General features: G+C 47.4%; 8 protein-coding genes across 8 annotated transcripts; 3 read left to right on the top strand and 5 right to left on the bottom strand.

Moving 5' to 3' along the window:
• Nucleotides 1–491: 491 nt before the first annotated feature.
• F5147DRAFT_696394 (uncharacterized protein) lies at nt 492–1,879 on the bottom strand. The gene is made up of 4 exons (XM_041437434.1): nt 1,235–1,879; nt 955–1,180; nt 710–904; nt 492–644 (listed from the first exon to the last, which is right to left on the bottom strand). Exons 1-4 carry the CDS (start codon nt 1,631–1,633, stop codon nt 625–627), a joined length of 840 nt encoding a protein of 279 aa, XP_041292636.1. The 5' UTR covers nt 1,634–1,879; the 3' UTR covers nt 492–624.
• A 771-nt stretch (nt 1,880–2,650) lies between these two features.
• Nucleotides 2,651–3,376, top strand: F5147DRAFT_181063 (uncharacterized protein). The gene is made up of 5 exons (XM_041428433.1): nt 2,651–2,703; nt 2,748–2,884; nt 2,937–2,990; nt 3,042–3,165; nt 3,224–3,376. The coding sequence occupies exons 2-5, from the start codon at nt 2,810–2,812 to the stop codon at nt 3,262–3,264; spliced, it is 294 nt and encodes a 97-aa protein (XP_041292635.1). The 5' UTR covers nt 2,651–2,703; nt 2,748–2,809; the 3' UTR covers nt 3,265–3,376.
• Nucleotides 3,377–3,691: 315 nt separating this feature from the next.
• F5147DRAFT_181042 (uncharacterized protein) lies at nt 3,692–4,313 on the bottom strand. The gene has a single exon (XM_041428432.1). It carries the CDS (start codon nt 4,084–4,086, stop codon nt 3,712–3,714), a length of 375 nt encoding a protein of 124 aa, XP_041292634.1. The 5' UTR covers nt 4,087–4,313; the 3' UTR covers nt 3,692–3,711.
• On the bottom strand, nt 4,314–5,298 carry F5147DRAFT_181041 (uncharacterized protein). The gene is made up of 2 exons (XM_041428431.1): nt 5,012–5,298; nt 4,314–4,946 (listed from the first exon to the last, which is right to left on the bottom strand). Exons 1-2 carry the CDS (start codon nt 5,243–5,245, stop codon nt 4,542–4,544), a joined length of 639 nt encoding a protein of 212 aa, XP_041292633.1. The 5' UTR covers nt 5,246–5,298; the 3' UTR covers nt 4,314–4,541.
• A 2,767-nt stretch (nt 5,299–8,065) lies between these two features.
• Nucleotides 8,066–9,369, top strand: F5147DRAFT_696372 (uncharacterized protein). The gene is made up of 2 exons (XM_041437433.1): nt 8,066–8,645; nt 8,731–9,369. The coding sequence occupies exons 1-2, from the start codon at nt 8,088–8,090 to the stop codon at nt 9,178–9,180; spliced, it is 1,008 nt and encodes a 335-aa protein (XP_041292632.1). The 5' UTR covers nt 8,066–8,087; the 3' UTR covers nt 9,181–9,369.
• Nucleotides 9,370–9,780: 411 nt separating this feature from the next.
• On the bottom strand, nt 9,781–10,167 carry F5147DRAFT_696371 (uncharacterized protein). Its single transcript, XM_041437432.1, has one exon. The coding sequence runs from the start codon at nt 10,089–10,091 to the stop codon at nt 9,861–9,863; it is 231 nt and encodes a 76-aa protein (XP_041292631.1). The 5' UTR covers nt 10,092–10,167; the 3' UTR covers nt 9,781–9,860.
• Nucleotides 10,168–10,991: 824 nt separating this feature from the next.
• Nucleotides 10,992–12,293, top strand: F5147DRAFT_577297 (uncharacterized protein; the record flags this gene model as incomplete). The annotated part of the gene is made up of 3 exons (XM_041431387.1): nt 10,992–11,297; nt 11,343–11,657; nt 11,706–12,293. 3 exons carry the CDS (start codon nt 10,992–10,994, stop codon nt 12,291–12,293), a joined length of 1,209 nt encoding a protein of 402 aa, XP_041292630.1.
• Nucleotides 12,294–12,353: 60 nt separating this feature from the next.
• Nucleotides 12,354–14,056, bottom strand: F5147DRAFT_577141 (glycosyltransferase family 4 protein; the record flags this gene model as incomplete). Its single annotated transcript, XM_041431381.1, has 6 exons — nt 12,354–12,988; nt 13,039–13,166; nt 13,226–13,391; nt 13,440–13,768; nt 13,828–13,948; nt 14,005–14,056. 6 exons carry the CDS (start codon nt 14,054–14,056, stop codon nt 12,354–12,356), a joined length of 1,431 nt encoding a protein of 476 aa, XP_041292629.1.
• Between the last annotated feature and the right edge of the window lie 115 nt (nt 14,057–14,171).

The raw sequence follows: 14,171 nt of genomic DNA, 5'->3' as shown, positions 1-14,171 counted from the left end.
CGATACGTGGGTGTTTCCTACGTAGTATCCAGCCTCCGTTCCGAACCAAGCCTCAACCGAAACCATCAAAGTTTAAAATTGCTCCAAAGCCCGAGAAAAAAGGTGTGTATCAATACGTATTGCACAGCGCGCCTGCGGTATCATTGAGTAACCAGAATTTGATTGGCTTACTATTTCGGACACGGAGCGATTCGATGCTTCCGCAGCTGTTGGAATAGCACACGAGAACTTGGGAATTGCAGATCTAGGCATGCAGAACTTGCCAGAAGTCCGAACATGGTCACGTACCTTGAGGCGCTCAGAGCGTGAGACCATCAACTTGAAAGATAGATCTAGAGTTCACTTTTAAAAAATTTGCACCGGATATTACTTCTGTTTAAACAGATCGGTAAGATTCGTTGAGCATGGCTGTCTGCAGTTAAGCTTTGTGCGGGCAGCACTGCCTGGACATTTAATTTGGATGTCAGGTTGGTCGAGGATTCCAATTTTATGTCGAAGAAGTTTATTGCTTCATGTCTTCGAATTCTACGTATGTCATCACGGTCAAAATTAGACAAGCATGTATACATGAGAATAAACGGATTGCTGTGTAGTGCACCTAGAGCGTAGTGTGACCCATAAAATCTACAATATCATTTGTTCGGCTTCACAGATACAAACGAGTACACTCAATATTCGGATTATATCGTAGATTTGAAGGCTCACTCACATTCCATATATTCTAACTTAATGGGATGTTTCTTAGCACCAGCCAGCATCGCATTGACCTGTTCACGACGCGTATTGAGCTTCTCAACCGTTTCCTTGTCCTTGAATAGACTGATAAGTGTAACCAAGGAATCTACTTTCTTCAGGTAGGCGCGGAGCTCGACCGAGGTAGGATATGAATTTGCGGTCGCCCAGGCTGCGCTACAGTTAAGCTCCCACCCTAACCGACCAATCTGCGTCACTTACCTAGCCATTGCCCCTCAACTTCCTGAAGCTTCTTCGCGATGCTGTCGACTTGCCGTTTCATGGCCTTTCGATATCTGCTCCACGTCAATACCATCACCGTGGTAATAAACGTCATGACGGATGGCACAATGAATGTTCCGTCGGTGAATCCATCATCACCGAACAATGCATCGGCTAATTTGATGGAAACGACATGCTTCACCTGTGCAGCTTCCATGGTCGGAAACTAAGGACATGAATCTATTATATCATAAGATAAACGGATTAGCACGTAACTCACATCATCTGTGCTCTTGCACTTCAGCCTCGCCATGACAGCATGCGGCTCGCAACCGCTTTCTTGTAAGATGTTGTCGACCAGTTTGTTGATATCCCATTTGGGCCATGACGTCTTAACCCAGGCGTTCCACGCGGAACGACCTTCATGGTCAGTGTCCTTCCCTTTCACAGCGACGTCTGCAAGATCCCCAGCTGTCCTGCAATTGTTCATGAAGGCTTCAACTGCCCGAGCTGTATCCACCGTCCATTCGGCGACACGGGTCACACCCCTCCAAGGGTCGTATGCCCACGGGTCACCAGTAACATGTGTTAGAGACTGCCATACCGGATTGGACCATGGCAGCGCTGGATCGGCGATCCAGAGTTGAATTAGAGCGAGAGAGAGTGGAGTGGTTGGCATTTGAGGCGGTGTACTGGATTATGAGGCTTTTTTATCACCCTCCCTTAAAGCACAACCCACGAGGCTGCTATTCGGTACGCACATGATGGCACGGCACATCCAGAACCTGCAAACATTGCCATCCGGTTTAGCAATTTAGCATGATTGGTGCCAGGCGGTGAGCATGTTAAGTGTGGCAGCCAAGTTATCCTGCGTTGGCGTCCTTGACCAAGGCGTCAGTTTGGGTTTCTTCTCTTCGCATGTTGCATTAATTACATACGCGTTCGCTGTTACCTCGGCGAGTCTCTGATAAACTGCTGACTAAGCTAGGCAAACACCGCCACAGCAGACTCTTATGACAATAATTCTGCTCGAACAACACAGTGTGGCACGGCACATCTGCCAGAACCTCAGGCTGCAAAAATTGCCATCCGGTTTAGTATTGTATGTAGCATGATCGGCGCCGGCATACAAGGCGGTGAGCATGTTACATAAATTACAATAACGACTGCAAGTGTTGGCCCCCTCTTTTGCGTCCTAGCTCAGAGCAGAGCTCTTCCCTAAATCAGATCAACATGGCAAATGCTCTTCACGCCTCAAAGGCTCTCCGCATCCATGACACTCATTTCTTACCATCAAGTGGTATCATCAACTCCGCTGAATATATATACCCAATAGGTATCACCGTCGATTTCAGCAAGTCGAAAACGAATGTGAAGTCTGCTGAAGTACGGATCATCAAGCATTCGCCAAGTCAGCGAAGCAGGAAAGAGGTTGCGACGGACGTTTTCTTCACCCATGTAAGTACTCGACCCCAACACACGTCCTCACCTGAGTTACTTCTGTGTGTTTTTTTTTTGCCTTCTCGCGGGGATTCATTTTCCTTGCATAGTATGCGGTACAACAAATGTTTTGGAACTAAGCATGAAGATATTACTTTCGATCGTATGGTTCAAGACAAGGTGAAACAAGAATCAATGCATTGCATTCTCGCCTTGATCGCTCGCGGATTCAACCTCACATGCACAAAATACAACAAGGTTCATAACAACATCAGCATCGTCGTCGAACTTTTCAATAATACAACCGAAGTAAGGATCCACGTCTGGCATAGAGCCCGTCTAAATCATAGCAGGCTGAGCAGTCTGTCTCTTCCGATCAAAGCCTTGAGCCTACCACTTCCAAAATATTTCAGAAATGCCTTTGGTAAGTCATAAAGTGCCGTTCTTGAGGCTGATACTCTCAAGGTTCCGAATTCTAGTGATAGGAAAGGTATTTAGCTTTTTCCGATGTCAGGCCAGTGTTGACAACGCGTTTTTAATAGTCTGGCCTCGGCAAGTCATCACTGATCAGTCACGCATTTGGAGTAGGAAAAGAGGTGGGCCAAACACGACGCTTCAATGAGTACGGCTACTCATTCTGTCAATAGATCTTTGCGCACAATAAGCTAGGCGAGGCCAGCATCGACAAGGAGCTCATCTCACCTCGGAACGAAAGGTTTGTTCTCCATGATTGCAAAGCCTGCAACGCGATATATTCCAGCGTTCAACTTTGTACGTTCCCCTTGCCCTCCACTGTCACGAATGCTAACTTCCTACTGCTGTACTCTAGTGTTGTCTTCAGTACTTGAAACCATTTCTATCTACAACTAACGACATTTGTCTTGAACATTTGCTCTTCTTGACACGCTTTCCTCTCTTCATTATCGCTTGGTGTATCTTCTATATGATTATTAGACTATCTTTATAGCGCGCTAGACGTAGCCATGGTATATCATCATATGGCATGGATGTATCCTTCTACGTGGTTGTTGAATTTTATCAAGCACTTATTGTGTTGTGTAATCACATGGCCGTCGCAGACGCGGATATCAAAAGCTATACAGGAGGGAGGGGACTGTCGAGCAGTGAACGGCGGAGCTCAGGTGGCGCACGTAATCATGTTGGAAATCGTGCTAATAACAGTGAACCAGTGGGTTGTTGGCGATTATACAGAAGTACTAGTACAGCAGTTTATAACTACAGTCAACAGCGACGACAACGATAACGAAGGTATGTAACAACATTCCCGGACGTGAAGGTATTCCAATCTCAAATATTCTAGGAGGCTCGCAAGACATACGGCGCGGTAGCCGCTCTCGAAGATCTAAGATACCTGTTGACTTCAACCCAACTCAAATCATATATGCTTTGAACTTGGTCGACACAAGGGAGCCAGGCGGAAATGATGTGAGCGAAAGTTTCAGCTTCTGCTATTTGAAACTTGGATGTCTCCAAATCCAATGATCGTAGGGAGGTATGTTGTATTGGCTCAGCATCAGGATCGATGTCGATAGTTGCAAGATTGACTGGAACTCGTAGTGTATGCAATTGTGGACATAGACCAAGCGCTGTGAATAATCCATGGAGGGTGACTTCGGAAAAAGTACGAGAGTCTTCGATTTCCAGAGTGCGGATGTGCGGCCAACTAGACATAGCTTGCAAGAGTATGTCATTGTCTAGGTAGAGGCAGAAATGACGAAATACGAGCTTCAGGGTTCGGAGCTGTGTAAGGCAAAGGAGATGCGGAATTGGTGTCAAAAACTCGTCGTATTGGGGTCCCACGAATTCGTCATCATGAAAAAAATGGAGATATCTTCTAGAGTCCGACGCGCTTTCCAGTGGGACAGTGCATGAAAGAGTTGCTCGGCCTCTGCTGAAGACAGAAATTGGGCTTCAAACTCGAACTCTTTCATCGAGGGAAATTGCGAATGTTGTATGACTGTGATGATGTCTGCAGCGTCATACAGCTGTCGAAAGGAAAGACTTGTGATGTTAAGGAATGATAAATTCACGATATCTCGTTGTGACAGCGAAGGAAGGTCATTATATCCTTGATCAATGTTCAATTTGAGAAGAGTAGGGAGGGAGGAGAGGCGCTTCCATGTTGCTCAGTCGAGTATTGGACAAGAAAGAGTTACAACCCGCGTGCACCAATGAATCCTATCGGATATCAGCTCATTTGCTGTGCCGTGAACATCGTGAGGAGTGTAGATGCATAAATGCTCCAAAGCAATGCAACGTGTCACAAAAGATTGCAGACCCTCGTCGACGCTCAATAGATGACATCGGTGCAGCATGTGAGGCAGAAAGAGGTTCAAATATGTGGTGGAAAGACTTAATGACTTCAGCCTCGGAAATACGCATGCCTCGGCGGGGATGACAGAGAGAAGATGCGGATGTTCAGATTTTATGTTCAATGTGCGTATACGGGAGGAGTGACGCAGAAATTGATGGGCCTCATGGGCAGATAATGGCTCAACACCTTTCGTCCAGGGCTCGTCCGAGTCGTCCCACTATTATGTAGACGCTCGGTGAGCCGAAAAGAAACGAACAAAGCGTAATAGAGTCGTGCACTGACCCATGTACCACTATGATATATCAATGGATGTAACCTTGTTACACAGCCTAGCAGTGGTTCTAACCCATGGATTTCAGTCCACAGCAAATACATCGCAGGCTCGTGGAAGATTTTGCATGTCCTTGCGAGCGCTGCAAGCAATTTCTGGGTCGATGTTGTTTGAGTATATGATATGATACTCAAATAGGCGAATATCTCCAGGAGGACTTCGGGAACAAGTAAAGCCTGATGCATCACTGGGGTACGGTAGAGTCATGACTCGAAACTAGGTTTTATGTAAATCTGAGACCAATTGTATTACATAATTACGCGTTCGCAACGAGTTGATAAACTGCTGACTAAGCTAGACAAATGGTGGCAAACATCGTCTGCTCCCCTTCCGCTGTGCACAGACAGTTTATATTAGTTGCGCCGATATATCAGTTGTGGTGAGATGTCTGGCCCGGATAATGTTATTCCATTTGGCGGAATGTGACGTCCAAGTCAAACAGTCAAAATTAGCGCAACATGCTGAAACACATCAAATGTAACCAATCGGTCTGACTAGAATCACCCGTATACTAGATGGAACATGACTCTTATGACAATAATTCTGCTCGAACAAGAACTTCGTCAAATCCATGCATTCATAAACATCACGCTTTACAAAATTGATGACGATACTCGGGAATTTGATTCAGGTGTCAAGTGGTGCTGCAGCAGGTCCAGCATGCGCCCATCTGGACAGATTGCAATCCTCGTGAGCAGGGAACAGCCTGATCAGCGCACATATTCAAGCAGATCGTGCCGTCATTGACGGGGACTGCATTCACCCCAGCAACAGCGGCAAGGATGGCGAGGTAGATAGACTGAATAGGCTTCATGGTACCTGTTATAACCATGCTTTAGTGATGGCGGTGAGTACTAAGAGATATTCACCAACAAAAACTTGGCTGTACGATGTACACAAATTTGCTATAACAAGTGTTAGAAGTGCTATATGTCGACGTAGCGATATTTGCATGATGTAGCGCAGGAGGGCTACTCACTGCAAAGGAGGCGTTTGTCACTGAGGCCTGAGGCTTTTAAAATTCAACCCCATTGTATTTGTATTCTTCTCGTTGTTAGCGCTGCAAACGTTCAGCGACGAGATAAAAATTAAAAGGGTTATTGAATACCCGTGGAGGCATGCGTGCATTGAAGAACATTGTTCCATTTGAACTGAAGGGGTGATCATGAGAAGGATAGTCACAAGGTCAAGAATGGGCGAGAACTCCTGGTTATACAGCAGTCGAGACTGTCACGTGCCTTGATATGAACACTATAAGCGCGCTGAATATGTAGTAAATTCGTCGGAAGTGTCACAAATGAAGCTGGCAATTAGCCCACTTGTTGCCACGCATGATTCATACGAAGACCTACAATTGCAATTTGAATGACGGACTTCAGAACTCTTCGAGGAAGTCGTACCACATGTGCGTGCGGAGTGTGAGCTGAGTCTGAGGCTATAAGTGCAAATTAGCTACAGTACACAGTATAAGCGGGATGTACGCGGTCTCGCGGAGTGACCTATAAATCCAATTCATCACTTGGTGCTAAATATGAATCCATACAGGAGAGTTCTGCACACCGCTGCAAGATAACTTGAAAGAGGACTCTAGCCGTTCCTTCTAAGAGTATATCTTCGCGAGAATACATTCCTGTAGCCACAAGCATACACTGTTGCAAGGTGCACCTCTTCCACATGTCTCAACGGTGCGCTCTCGTCAATTCCTATCTGCAGTGCTTCCATCAGTACTCGACGCGTGATTCAGTTGGGCAACAAACTTCGTGGTAAGAGAGATTGTGGCCACGAATCAGATAGAGAAACGTAATCCATCTCCTCGCCACACTCATACGCAAATGTCTGTTCGAGAGAATAAGCCTCTTGCTGCAAGCGAGGATTAGGCGCAGCAATAGCAAGGACAAAAGATTGAGAGCTTACAGGTGTGGAATCAGTACTGTGGAGGATTCAGATCAAACATTGTTCGAGAAGTTGTCACAATGGATCGACTTGTTGAAGAGCAAGCTTAGCGTGAGTTCTCTTGTGAAACAAGCAAATTTATAAACATCAAAGACAAGTGCAAAAATAGTAGACGCAAGGCACACGTTACTAGCACTGGCTACATCTGGTACTGGCATTGAGATTTGTGATGTTGATGCGGAATTTCTTTGTTTTTGCGTTCTGCAAGGATCTCTATGGCGGTGAGAGACAAAAGACAGATAAGACAACAAAACAAATATACATCAGCTCCTCGACCAGACTCCTAACCTCTTTGACGTCACGCCGCCACTCCTCAACAATATCAAGTACGCGATCATGCTCCTGAATCAAATCGACATTTCCCAAAGCTCCAATTTGTCCTCATGTTGTGACTTGACAGTGGCGGCAGCAAGCTCATCCGGGATGGCGTCCTCGACAACCTCGTGTCCCTCTCTTTCTTTGACTGCAGTGCAGCATCTCGGTTCTTCTACTTGAAGTCCAGGAAATTAATGTCAGATAAGAACTCCACCTTGAAGCTGGATGCCATGCAGTACGACTACTACATAGTCCCATGTGCAGGCCGAAATCTTGATTCTGACATGGGGGGAGACATCTAACATTGTGTGACAAGAAGAGCTGCTTTGAAAAGAGTTTCGTTAGCTGAGGGCCGCTCTTTTATGATACGTATCATATCAGGCCATATCTGACACTCGGAACTGGTTCATGGCCATCTCGACAGTTTCTTTGAAATGGTTCCCTTTGACGGAGAAAAAGTGTGTTGCGAGATGAGTAAAGGTCAAAGCATGATATTATTGTCTGCTGTATCATAGTAGTAGCGGACAACTTGAACATGTAGCCTTAGTCGTGTCAATGGTCACGATTGTGACAGCACGTGACTATCAACCTGAAGTCACCGTGGCGGTCGGCGATCGCGCCTTTACTAGAATCTAAGCTGAGCAACAGAATAGTGGCTCACAAAGGGATTAGTAGTCCACAAGTCCACATCATCCAGACATATAAATTCAACATCCAACATGCAATCTCTCATAAATTCATCCCAATCCCAAATTCACAATGTCCTTCACTACACCTGTCTCAATGACTTATCCCTGTCCCCACTACCACCCGCTCCCCTTCCCTCTTAACGACACCCAGTTCCCGTTCGACGGTGACAGCGCCCATAGGAAGGCTGAAATCCAACGGGCTAACCGTGCTATCCGCAATCAGGCCGTTTGTGAACACGAGGCCAGCTCCCAGGAGTGGCACGATCTTGCTGCTTTCCAGGCTCACCTCGAGGAGCAACGACTCCTCGCTCGGCGCCGCCGTTTAGATGCTGAGAACTTCTTCGCAGGGACCATCAATCCTAGATGTTCTCACGGGTTCAATAACTCGGCTTCGTGTGACTTACTACAATACAAGGTCTCTGGCCCGGACGAGCCCTCGCTCAAGGACATGATCTCTTCACATCTTGAGGAACAGCGCTGTCTTATGGCAGAGCACCGGTCCGAAGTGCGCAATGTGCTCCAGGCGATTCTTACCCACCTCTCTAAAGGCACTACGATCAAAGCTCCTATCGAACGCGATCCCATATCATCCCCGACTACATCAGTCAATGTCAACGAGGAGGGACCCGTACTTTTGCAAGAGGGAAAAGGAGAAGCCAGGGAGATCTCTGACTCTGACACCCAAGAAGAGCCTGCTGCATCGCCAGCCCCAGGTCGCCTCCTCCCTCTCCCAGATTTCTTCCCTCTCCACCCGTCTCGAGAGCCTCCTCGCTGGCTTCCAGTTCCCTGCTGAGCTCGATTTCTCTCCAGCCCTCGGCACCGCTGATGTATTTGCATTGACTTACACCCCGGCCAATGCACCTGTCCGCGCTCAGGAGCATGCGCTTTTGTTGCTCTTCGCAGACTTGGACAACATTCCAAGCTTTGGGTCAGACGTAGTGAGGAATGCAAGGCGCGCGGTCGTGACTTGTGTGGATCAAGCGCTTAAAGAGCTTGATAAATGTGTGGAGGAGCGAAGGGGCCGTGCTCATGCTAAGAAGGCAGACCCTGTTACAATGCCTATTGAGCAGCCTACTCGCCCAAATGATGGCGATTCCTCGGAGCCCGTGAACGTTACCTCTGCAAATCTTGCGCTCGCTCAAGTCCCTGAAATTCCCATTTAGTCTTGCAGTCCCAATCGCCGCCTGATATCGTTCAAGTTTTCTTGTGCCTCGGTATTTTCTTTACATTTCACTCATGTGTTCTATGTCTTGGATCTTATCCTTTGTACATACTGTATATTAGTTCATGATTACTGTACTCTGGTCAGTATATGTAACGAGTCAAACCAAGTTGCCAATATTGCAATGTATGGATTTTCAATATTGTCGATGAGCTGGAGTGACTCCTAAATATCGCGGGTTCGGGATGATCATCCCAGTTAAAGACTAGCACTCCTTGTGGGTGAACGATTTATTGCATCTTCAGATTCGCGAATTTTGCATGGCCGTTCCTCTCGAAATCAGCTCAAATGCATTATATTACATACCTAAGATAAGATGTCACTCACAAAACTCTTGTTTTTCCCCATGCGAGTGGCCCGCGACTAAGGAACGCTGGCCGCTAGTGACGTAGAAATACTCTTTGTCGAACAAATGAGTCATGTCCAAGTCAAACTGCCGAAGGAATCAGCGCAGCCGCATCGGAAGGATACTTGAATCTAGACCCATTCGGTCCAACTAGATTAACCACAAGAATATCAAATGACAATGATGACAATTTCGCTCGATTTCAAACTGGTTACAGGTGATACATTTCATACTACGTGCCACTCTTTACAAATTTAATGGCGATACTTTGAAACTTAATCCAGGCGCTCATTTTGAGTGCAGCAGGTCCAGCAGTGACCCACAATAGTAGCTGTCGACTGTGGTGGGCAGTTGGGTTGAGATTTGTAGCAAATACTCCCGCAGGTTCGGATGTCATTGGCGGGAACTGCGTTCACCCCGGCGATGGCGACAAGGATGGCAAGAACTGCAATCACCCAAGCGACGGGGACAAAGATGGCGAGGTAGACGAACTGAATAGGCTTCATAGTACCTGCTATGACTATGCTTCAGCGATGGTTGTGGGTACTAGGAAACTACCCACCAGAAAACATTTAATTGTGTGATATACGCAGAGTTGTCACTATGGCAAGTCCTAGAAGAGCTATATGTCGATTTCAGTGATGTGCGCATAATGTAGTGCAAGAGGGCCACCCACTGCAAACGAGGTAGTTGTATCTGAGACTTTTGCAATTCAACTGCGTCGAATTTATACTGTGCTTGATGTTGGGGCTGGAGCGATGAGCCGACCTCCGGAGGGAGTTTTGCGAAATGTACTAGGGCATTTGCGAATTCAGCGGTATGACATAGGGCACAGGTGACCTTTAGATTAGATTATGCTGTCCGGCATGGGGTAGATTACCCCAACTGGACATAAAACTGGACTGCCAAAAAATTTCACCGTCAACTAAATCTAGGCAATAATCAGCGTTAGTTCAGCGATTGGTCAAATCACCGTTACAGATGTCCGTGGAGGCGTGTGTGTCCTGGAGAACATTATTCCATTTAGAAATGTTTCGATGATCAGAAGAAGGACAGTCTGAATGACAAGTTCACTCGTCTTTCTGTGCCCGCGAAGGTTCAGATTAGTACCATTTGAATTTCGTCTGCTCATGAACTCACCGATTTTGTTCTGGACTGCCAGATTCAAATTGAATCTCGTCTGCACATGTCTGCGTGGCGCACGTCGTGTGCATGCTTCTCTAGAAAAGTGATATTCTCTCTGCAGGATGGCATTAATGGTTCTGCTTTTTATGATAGCGTTGGCCATACCGACTGTTTTAACTGCACCTACAGACCCTGGGGGTATCAGCACGGCCACAACTGCCCAGCTGGCCTCTGTGGTCATCCCTCCCTCCCTTAGCCAGTCTTTCTACAGTCCTGCGTCAATGTCTACCTCTGTCGGCACAACCTACCTTTTGATCTCTTCACAAGCTGCCATCACAAAAGCCAATACAATCGTAGTCACCGACGTCGTGACAACTTCGATTGCAATCACTCCCACGTCTACGACTACAGTCGTCGAGACAGTGACTGCAACGACCACTGTGACCAGCACCAGCACGCCATGGGGGGATCGGACGGCATGGGCGACTCCTCCGGACATGAAAGACTTATCTGCGTTTAACGTCACTCACTTTCCCAGTGGGAAGCAGAATGTCGCCATCATCGACAGTGTCTCTGCACTCGCCATTGTACCAGGAGGATCTGTGTATGCGCAGGATATAATCGAGTCACAGAGCACAACAAATATACATGACGTTACGGGCTTCACCGCCGCCTTACAGCTTGTTTACCCAGCATACTCCGTCAATCCTTCCAGCAAATCCCCAGGTGGGGCGGAGTTTTATGCGTCGCCATTGAACCTAAGCGATGCCAAAAATGTCACAATGGAATACAGCGTCTACTTTCCCGCGGATTTCGACTGGGTGAAGGGCGGAAAACTGCCAGGTCTGTACGGTGGCCATACAGGCTGTTCCGGGGGAGCTGCTGCCGAAGACTGCTTTAGCACACGACTGATGTGGAGGCAAGACGGTGCCGGCGAACTGTATCTAGTCTGTCGATTCACTCATAATGTTATTAAGGAGCTAACCTGTTCACAGTACGCTCCAAAGAGGAAGCAAACAAATGCGTTATGCTCGGATCCCCAGTCAGTCTGCGATGCTGAGTACGGGCTCTCAATTGGAAGGGGATCGTTCCACTACGGCACAGGGAATTGGACGACATTGCGCCAGGACGTCGTGCTCAACACGCCTGGAAAGCAGGATGGAGCGTTCACTTTATTCGTTAACGGGATGCGGGTGATCAACCGGACAGACATATTTTATCGCGACGCACCTCGGCAGAAAAAGAAGTCAAAATCAAAAACCAATTCCAAGTCTTTGACGCCGCCAACTCCACAACAAACACAAGGTGGGCTGCTGGGGATTCTGGCAGTGACAGCCACAGCGCAAGAAGCTGTGGCTTCTCAATCATCCGTCATACATACAGCACGAGAAGCGCCGACGATCCTCGTCGCTGAGAGGATCTCTGTCTTGAGTAATAGTGCCAGTGATTCCAGCGATGAACCGGCGGTGGGTTTTGTTGGGCTTTTCTTCAGCACTTTCTTCGGCGGGCACGGAGACGGCTGGGCCACTCCCAAGCAACAGTACACGTGGTTCAAAGACTTTGCCATTATGCGCAACTTTTGATAGGATCCTGACCTATCGAATAAACTGCAAAAAAGGACCTGTCCATTCGCAATCAAAGAGCTACCCTGAAAACGATCCATACCGAAAGATTAAAGCCACTAGTAACCCCAGAACTGCAAGCATCACGAGCCACATCCCCGTTCTTGACACCGGTCCCATAGATACCGCTTCTTCCAAAACTTCCTCGAGGGATTTCGCCATCTCCTCCATTCCAAACATCTGCTGTGCACGGTCCCGAGCTCTCTGCGAGAGCACCTTTCTGTCTGTCTCTGAGAGATTACAAATTTCCTCCAATGCTTGAGCCCACACCGATGGCTGTGGACGGTAGAGCCATCCGGTCCTCTGATCTGCTGGCCGGTCGACGATAGTCTCTGTGGGACCACCGCTGTCGCAAGCAAGTATTGGCAGGCCGCATATCATGCCTTCCACTGGTCCAATTCCGAAATGTTCGTTAGCTGGGGTATATAGCAGAGCAAGCGTAGATCGAGCCTGCAGTAAACCTGAACGCTGAGTGGTGGTAAAGTTTAAGAGGAACAATATATCCGGCTCATTCGAGGTTATCTTCGGGAACGACGGTACTGCCACGCGGGACTGCAATGGGGTGACGATGTTGTAAGTCAGACCACTGGACTGTGCCAGTTCAATGAGAGATTTCAGCGTGCGTATGTTATCCTCTAGACGAGGATCATAGCCACCTGGAAAATGGTTAGTGACGATCTCGTACAATGGTTTTTACCTAACCAACCAGCAAGAACCAGCCTCACGTCTGATGTTTTCAGATCCTTGTTTCGCAATATTGCGAATGCTTCTATTGCCAAAGCAGCATTCTTCTTCATCTCAAACCGGTTGAGGGACAATAATGTTCGCCGTTGTCTTCACCGAGAGTGTTTGAATGATCTATGCACGAAAAAAAATAAAGAAAATACACTCACGAGGCAACCTGAAGGATATCGGAATCTGATGGGTCGATTGGTGAAATATAGGCTGCAATATTGATTCCAGGATAGACAACTTTCAACTGGTGTCTAAGGGAAGAGAAGTGTGACTTGGTTACTCGTGCAGTAAATTTTGAGTTGGCGAGAATCAGGTCAGCCTGTGCTAGGTCTCCGGTAAATGTGAATTCTGGACAAGCGGTGATACACATACTCGTAGTCACTTCCTCTAACCAATCCATTGGGAAGCGATAGATGGATTTCAGGATACTGACATTCTTCCGCGGCCGGTCCTCTACATAGGCACCGTTCGCAAGAAGCTTATCCGGAAAATGGCAGTAGAAAACAACGCGCTTCCCACACAACATTCGGAGGAACGGTATGCAAGTAGAGAGTTGATCCACAAAGAAGACGTCGTATTGATGTGCTGACGTGCACATGAGGTGCATTGTGAGATGTAGCTGCCTTGCATGTGCAAACATGATATGAAACTTTCCCTGTATAGACCGAGGTAGCGGTGGAATCACATGATGGACGCGCAATCTTCCTGTAAAGGAGAGCTGTATAACGGTGACGCGGTCACTGGACAAGTATTTCCTGACGTACCGTCTCTTGTCTCTTCAAAACAGTGGTGCTGGTCATGGTGAGAGGTATATATATCAACAGAGTGACCCAGGGATTGTAAACCCAATGCAGCATCTACAACTAGCCTTTCGGCTCCTCCTACGTGTCATAATGTGAGTTGAGCTCCATATTCGAATTTGCCATTGAATACACACCAATTCCCAAGTCAGGGTGAATAAAAGCAATGCGTAGCTTTGAGCTTACCATCATCCAAATTCAACGAGCGTTCGTGTTGTTTAGCTTAGTGCTCGCCGCATGAGGGCGTGACGTGACATTATCCCGCGTGATTTTGACGCGTCACGTACCAGACGCGCCTGCTTCC

Source organism: Suillus discolor (assembly GCF_016758755.1).
Source record: "Suillus discolor strain FC423 chromosome Unknown F5147scaffold_29, whole genome shotgun sequence".
NCBI classification, from domain to species: domain Eukaryota; kingdom Fungi; phylum Basidiomycota; class Agaricomycetes; order Boletales; family Suillaceae; genus Suillus; species Suillus discolor.
This window is presented reverse-complemented; position numbering and strand designations above follow the sequence as displayed.